We start from the raw sequence: 7,514 nt of genomic DNA, 5'->3' as shown, positions 1-7,514 counted from the left end.
CGGGCGTGACAGGTCTTCGGGGGCAGCGGCTTCATCCGCACCGAGCATCAGTCGGGAAGGCGCGTCCTCCTTCCCTTCCTCCTCTTCTCGCTGCCCTGCGGCCATGGAGCTGCCCGAGAGCCAGTGCAAGAAAGTCAAGCTGAGCAACAGGGAGCCGAGCTGGGTGAGCGGGCGGGCTGTGCGCCGGTGGGCAGGTGGGCGTGCGGGGGCAGAGGAGAAGGGAGGCAGAAGCGGCCGAGCGCCGTGGTGATGTGGCAGTGGGCGGCAGCGGGAGCCGGGACGGGGGGCTCCGTGCCGCGCTCCCCGCCCGGGGCCGCCTGTGGGGAAGGGCAGGGAACCCCTCTGGAGAGGACCCCGTGTCTGGAGGTTTCATCCCTGCCTCTTCCGCCGTGAGCCCTCGGCTTCCAGAGTTTTGGAAGAAGGAAGACTGAAGAATGTGATGTACAATGTGGCCATTCATAAACCTGGATTGGCCAAAGACTGGGGTTCTTTGTGTTGCGGGTGTTATGTGGAAAACTGTCGAGACAGGGCTTAAAAAAATCTAACCAAAGTCTTCATTCTTGTTCATAAAGATGGGGGAAGATCGGTTTACAGCAGAGACCAAAATGCAGCTATTTAGAAGAGACATTGCAGGCCTTTGGGAACATTTGATACCTCTGATGATGCAAGGCAAGCGAAAAAAAATGAAAGCGTGATTTCTTTCAATCAATGCTGAGTTGAAACAGGCAAGACATAAGATCCAGAAAACATTTGATACGAACGTAGCAGTGCATATCAGTCTTTGAAGTCTTGCTGTGAGTGGTGCAGGCCACAGCTCTCCAAATAAAAGCAGCTGTTGCCTGAAAAACAGTGAAGTTCGTATCGTACTGTTCGGTAGATGTTGTGCCTGACCAAGCCTCTTCCACTGTGTACAAGCTTAAACTTGTTTATGTAAGAGAGTAATCGGTAGGTTACATTCTTTCAATTCCACTAGGAAAAAGCAAAATCCAATGTTTAGAAGTTAGTGGAATAGACGATGTCTGTGTGGGGTTAACAAAGTGTATGCAAAAGTTACTCTGTATCATTTCCTTAGTCATCAGCAAAACCAAGATGGATTTGTCCAAACAAGGGAAATTCCTTAACAGACATTAAGTGTTTGCTGAGTTCAGTTGAGGTTTGCAACCCCCTCTATGCTACGTGGCAAGCAGAGGAAGTCTTCCGCTTCTCCCTTTTTCTTCAGAAGACCTCAACTGAAATGCTCTTTATAAACCAATAAGCTTCACCAGGAACAAAAATGCTACTGATTCACATGCTCCACAGGCAAATGTTCTGGCACTACTGGCTCTGCATCTGTTCAGCTGAGAGCAAAGTCAAAGCAACTTACCCTGGTGGAATTGGCAGCCCCTAGGAGAGTAGGCAGAGCCTTGTCTTTCAGAATTTCTCTGTGCTTCCAGTGCTATTCAGAATACACCTCTGTCTGTGGAAGTGCCCTTGCCAAGCCCGCCTCTGAGCACAGCAAACTCCCCAGTTACAGAGCACAGCATAGCCACAGACACTGCCATTACACTGGCTTGATAGGGAGATGTGTGGAACACTTTCTTTAGAGTGGTTTGGCTAACATGACTGAGCTGTTGCGTCAGTTTGCAGGTGGGTCCGAATGAGACCTTGCTCCAGTTCTTGTTTCTGAGAGCATATTCAGTGGAGTAAATTCTGACTTCATTTTTTATCCATCCCCTCTGATGCCAGCCTGTGAGTCCCCTCCAGCACTGGTCAATAAGCTGTCTCTGCCTTTGGTCATGCTGGTACTGCAGCAGGTGGCAGGCAAAGACACACTTCTTAATAATATCTTTACCACTGAATTGCTTGTATCCACAGTACTGTAGGAGATTCTGGGTGATTGCTGCTGCTGTGATCTTTCAAACTGTCCCAGCTTTAGAGCACCTGGCAAAGGGGAGCTGGTCTGTGTCAGTGGCAGGAGAGCATGAATTTGGCAGGTCGGGTGGTGCTTTGTGCGGAGGTGTTTAAGTGCCTTATTGTATCGGTATCACCATGACAAATTGCCTTCTAGTGGGCAATAATTGTAAGGATCCAAGTAAGAATTCTTGTTGTAGGTGGGAAAAAATGTAATGCTGTAGGTTATGGCAGAATATGGATTGGGGGAATTGTTAAGTTTTTAAAAGATTAAAAGATATTATTGCTCAGATATAATTTCTGGGTTTGCCCTTCTTTCCCAAGCACAGTTGTCGAAATCAAAGCACAGATTTTCAAACCAGAATTTGAGAAAGTAGCTAATGGAAGATATTCCTGACAGATCTTTTGGTCCTGAAACCTCATATAAATATGTGGTTATAGCCTCTGTGGTAGCTGAATTTTTGTGTTGGAACCATGTTTGTTTTCCTTGCTTGTGTTTGTATGTAGTCAAAAAAATGGGCACTGTTCTCCATGCACTTGAGTTGCTGTTTGGTTGTTGAGCAGAACACTTTGCAGGGAAAAAAAGAAAACTACTCATTTGGTTATCAGTGCTGAATAATAAATGTCATAAAAATGTGTTGTTATCAGGGTATCCCTGGTTTATAAGAGGCACATGGTGAGCAAGTTAACAAATGACCTAAAGATCGTCTCTTATGACTGGGAAATGAGAAAGGCATTGAAAGTTAAGACTGCACTTCAGAGGGGGGCTGCATGTGTTGCTTTTGCTAGCTTATGGGACTTCTTAGCGTGGGGAAACCAACACTGTCATCTTAGAGCAGAAGGATATGGAATTAGTCGCAGTTTCTTTGGTATATATGGTTTGTATGGAAACCATGTCTGTTGTTTTCTGATACTTCCAGCTTCAAGCTGTCCCAAGTTGGTGCTGCAGCTTGGGGAGTCTGCTTGCCATGGAAAGATTTACTTCCTTCCCCGAGGTGTCGCTTTGTGAGAACTTAAAATTTGATATTGATTTAGAAGTACAATATTTCATTGTTACTTGAAAGTAATGAAGAATAAATTCAGCTTATGCCACTGTATATGCCATCTGTCTGTTAACCATAGAACAATTAAGCAATAATCTCTTCTTTTGGCTTTCTTTTGGTATTGGCATTGCAACTTGGGTTTGCTTTCCGTGATCTGGATGCCTGTCTGTGTTCTTGCATCAAAGGTGTTTGGCACTGATAGTCTGATTTGGCTTTGGCAATAAAAAAATGTAGGCGTAACTGGGCAAAACATCAAGAAAGATAAGAAAAAAAAAAAGGGTTATCTCAGGAAGTCTGTATGTAGAGAAGTTGACAGAGTTAGTATTTCCTTTTGACCCATATCATCTTTCTTTCTTTTGTTGCTGTGGTTCCTGGATGTCTGTAGTCATTCATTTCCTTGGTTAACTACCTGCAAAGCTAAAATTTACCTTCATGCCAGAAAAAGTGAACAGCAGAGTTACCCTTCCTTCTTTATCGTTGCAGCTCTCCAGTGCACATCTATGAAAGGATTTCTTTAATACCACTTTTTTTTTACTTCAATACAAAGATGTTTGCCTGTTAGAGCAATTTTGATTTCATGAGAGAAACAAACCAGCATAGTGGGGGAGGAGAAAGGAAGGATATGTCAGCATTCTCAGCTGATATTACTGCTATAATGAAACACAGTGGACTGAAGCACTATTTCTGTTTAATGTGGTGAAGTAGGAGAGAAAATATTAAGATGCAGTGTTTGTCTACTTAATGCAGAAGCAGTGTGTTGCAGGGTGGAAGACATTTTTGTGGGGATGTCAGAGTGGAAGTATGCAATGGTTTTAAAAAAAGCAGATAAACCTTGGTGTTTAATGCCTTCTTTTTCATTAGCCCCTTTACAAAAATGTAACGTGTCCTTTCAGCAGGGACTACTATAGTGAATGTAATTAGGCTTAGAATTTTAAAATAGCTTCTTCAAAGAATACTTGCTCATCACATTGAGTTTTTCTATAGCATGTTTTCTTGTGTCTCATTTCTTTTAACATTGTTAATATAGATCTCCAAGGTGAGAGATGCTTTGATATAGTGTAAAAGGAAGTGACTGTTCTTTATGTCTGGTATCATTTTGGGTGGCCATTTAATTTCATCTGTTGATAGTCATCAAATTTTATGTACAAGAATTTGAAGACTGGCTAAATAATTTAAGAGCACAAACAATATGTGCCAGTGAGTATTTTTTTGTGCCACATCAATATTTGTAGTAGGGTGTATGTCAGGGATAGTAGTTAAAAGCCCGGGTTGTTGAAGATCCAGTGTTCAGCTTGTCCCGCTTTTTATGCTCGGTGGTGTGGGCAAATCATATGGAAGCAAATTAATTGATGGGAAATGGACATAATTAGGGAACTACTTTTTTTTTTTTTTTTTTTTTTTTTTTTTTTTACAGCAGCAGGGAGTGACTTGCTAAATTATTAACTTTTTAGAGCACCTCTCTAAAAGGCAGTTTTCTATCGGAAGATAAGGGGGATTTGGCCAGGATTAGTACTGAGCAGTCTTGTTTGTATGCCTGCACACAGATACAGAAAATGGGGCAGCTGGTAACCAGCAGGCATGTTTTGAGAGCATGCAGACTCTTTGAGCACTTCAACCTTTAGTCTTAGATGCCTGCTTCTGAAGTACAGGTGGATTATTGTCCCTCTGCTCGGCTTGCTGGCTGCTCCTCTGCACTTGTGTGCCTTGTCCTCTAGCAGTCAATTGGTCTTCTCATTGCTGTGATTCCTCATCTCTGCTAAGTAGATATTCATACTTTTTTTCATAAAAGTTGTGTCTTTTTCATCATTTTAAGAATCCCTCTGGCCTGCTTCCTCGGGGTTTGATGTGTTCTGTAAACCTAGTGTAATAGCCTGAGTAGTTTCATTTCTGCTTTCCTAGTTCTGGAAAAGAGAGAAAACTGATCTAATTTATGGAATATGGACTGGAAGACGTCTCCTTGGATGAGACATTTGACCTCCAATGTTCGAGTCTGATAATAGTCTTGTTGCCAGGCATCAAAAGCAAAGCATGTGTGGGTTTATGTCTTAATGTAAGAGAGCTTACTGAGACAGTGGCATGGGATTTGTGCTTTGAGACTGCTGTTTATCCAGTGCCTGGTACAATACAGTACAACTGGAATTAATGGGAGAGAATGTAGCTATTACTGTATTAGTTTGAATGGCTGTGTACATTCATTATGCACTATATATCTTTTAATTGAAGCACTTCAATTATTTTTGTTGGTTTTAACTTCACAATTTGTGCATTTGCTCACTGAGATCTCCAATTTTATGTAGTGCATAATTGTTCCTGCTGTAAAAAGAAAGACTGACTTTTTGACTTCTGGTTTTAGTCAGCTGTATTGCAATGACTTTGTGCCCAAAACAGCTTTGTTTTAGGAGATAAATTATTTGAAGATAACATGATCAGCTAGGTTAACTTCATTTTGTATGGTTATAACCTGTTTGCAGGTGGTGGTTTCTTCTGGGTTGGTATTCAGTGTTCATCTAATTTTAGTTGCTGAACTATCACCACCGAATTACAGAGGTATTGTATTTAAAACCTGAACATAGATTCTTACCTTGAGTTTCTGTTTGTATTAACTATGAGCCTAGTCATGTATAGAAGTGGGGACATACAATCGCACAAATTCATTATTTCCAATTAAGTTATAGATAAACCTTTGAATAGATGTAGCAGCAGTCCTTGAATCCACAAGTAGATACCATGTTTTTGTTAATTCTACTTTTTGATGTTTCTCTGTGAAACTATGAACAGCTCTCTGCTAGTACTCCATAGAGGAATATAGTCCCTACTTTCTTTTATATTAAATATACTGGATGTTTTCTTTTTCAACTGGCGCTGATACAATGATGAAAGAGAAGATAGTGCAAGATGTTTGCAAGCAAGGGAAGCCAAAGCAGCATTACAGATACCACTAATCCCTCTCATCCCTCACCCCCCAGCCCCCTGCTCTTTTTTTAAAGTCTTCTCTTTTGTTTGCTCATCCGTGGTCTGGCAATCTAAGGTCTTGATCTTTCACAAACAAAATTAATATAGCCAGATACCATTAAAGTCGAAGATCAGCCAAGGCTGATCTTCCTGTGGGCTCTCTGACTTTAGATTGTGAAATGTGTTTGACAACACTGTCATCTTACTGGAGATATTTGTAGAGCAGGTTATTAGGATGAGCAGTTTTAAGAAACTCTGTAACCAGCTTTGTTTAAATTAAAAGTATAGGAAAAATACCCCATATTTTAGAATAAATTCTTTAAAAAGTTCCTTGAAATAGTACTTCCTTTAAACATTTAGACTCTATGATAACTGTGTCTTGTCTGGAGACAGATGATGCCATACATAAAGGCACTTGTTTAACTGAAAATTGGGAGAGATGTGTGTAGTTTGCAATGAAAAGGCCTCTTAGGAGTTAAAAATGAGCCAAAGAGCCAGTGCCACCAAATTTGTCAGGCATGATTTGCCCTTAGTGAAGCCAGGTTGGATGTCACAAATCACTTCCTTACTTTCTGTGTGTCTTGGCTTAGTTTCTATGAACTTCTGCTCCGTGATCTTGGTGGGCAGAGAAGTGAGACTGGTGGGTTTGTAGTTGCTCAGGTCTTCCTTATTTTGCTTTTTAAAAATGGGCTTATGTTCCTCTTTTTCCAACATCACCTGACTGCTGTGACTCCTCAAATATGATGGATCGTGGCTTAGCCACATCCTCCACCAGTTCACTAAGGAGCTACAGATGCATCTCATCCGGTCCCATGGACCTGTGCACTTTCAGGCTCCTTAGATGGCCTTGAACCTGGTCTTCTCCTACTGTGGGCAGTGGTTGTTCATTCTCCCAGTCCCTGCATTTGCCTTTCACGACTTGGGTGGTGTGACTGGAGCACTTGTCAGTGAAGACTGAGGCAAGAAAAGTCATTGACTGTCTCAGCCTTCCCTATGTCTCTGGTAACCATGTGTCCCTTTTCCTTTCAGAGAGGGCCCACCTTTTCCCTAGTCTTCCACCCTCTGTAGAATTCCTTTCTGTGTTTGTGTCCAGGAGTTTCTTGTTCATCTATGCAGGTTTCCTGGCTTTTTTGCCTGACCTCCTCTTTGTTGGGATGCATCACTCTTGAGCTTGGAGGAGGTGATCCTTGAATATCAACCCATTTTCTTGGGTTTCCATTCAGGGCTTTATCCCATGGTACTCTACTAAGCAGATCCCCAAAATTACTTGGATAGAAGTCAAGGTCTAGCAGTTCATCTGTCTATTTTGTAGTTGATTTTTCTTAAACAAGTTTTATTTGAAAGTAGTAGTTGATTAACCTGTCAGTCCCAAGCTTGAAGTAGCACGAGGGATGTGGTAGGCTATGGGTGACTGTTCTAATTTCCTGTGTCTCCTTTGGTCCATGCTGGAGCTGATGGAATGGGTATTGGTTTTACTTCCATTTTTCTGTCTCCAAGTCTTTCTCTGTGAATGAACTTGTTTGCTTTGCCAACTCACAGTGTATCAATCAAAGACTTATCAATGACTTCTTTTACAGGGAATGCAAAGGGCAACCAATGTTACCTACCAAGCTCATCATGTCAGCAGGA

General features: G+C 41.9%; 1 protein-coding gene across 1 annotated transcript in view; it reads left to right on the top strand.

Moving 5' to 3' along the window:
- The first annotated feature begins 6 nt into the window (after positions 1-6).
- Positions 7-7,514, top strand: part of PAPSS1 (3'-phosphoadenosine 5'-phosphosulfate synthase 1) — a 39,873-nt gene continuing 32,365 nt past the window's right edge. Inside the window, 3 exon segments of the mRNA XM_008635608.1 lie at positions 7-163; positions 7,463-7,512; position 7,514. The exon segment at position 7,514 is cut by the window's right edge and continues 55 nt beyond it. Of these exon segments, the coding sequence (XP_008633830.1) occupies positions 104-163; positions 7,463-7,512; position 7,514 (111 nt within the window). The 5' untranslated portion in view covers positions 7-103.

Source organism: Corvus brachyrhynchos, unplaced genomic scaffold (assembly GCF_000691975.1).
Source record: "Corvus brachyrhynchos isolate BGI_N302 unplaced genomic scaffold, ASM69197v1 scaffold175, whole genome shotgun sequence".
Taxonomy (NCBI): domain Eukaryota; kingdom Metazoa; phylum Chordata; class Aves; order Passeriformes; family Corvidae; genus Corvus; species Corvus brachyrhynchos.
Note: the sequence above shows the minus strand (reverse complement) of the source record. Positions and strands in the feature narration are given on the sequence as shown.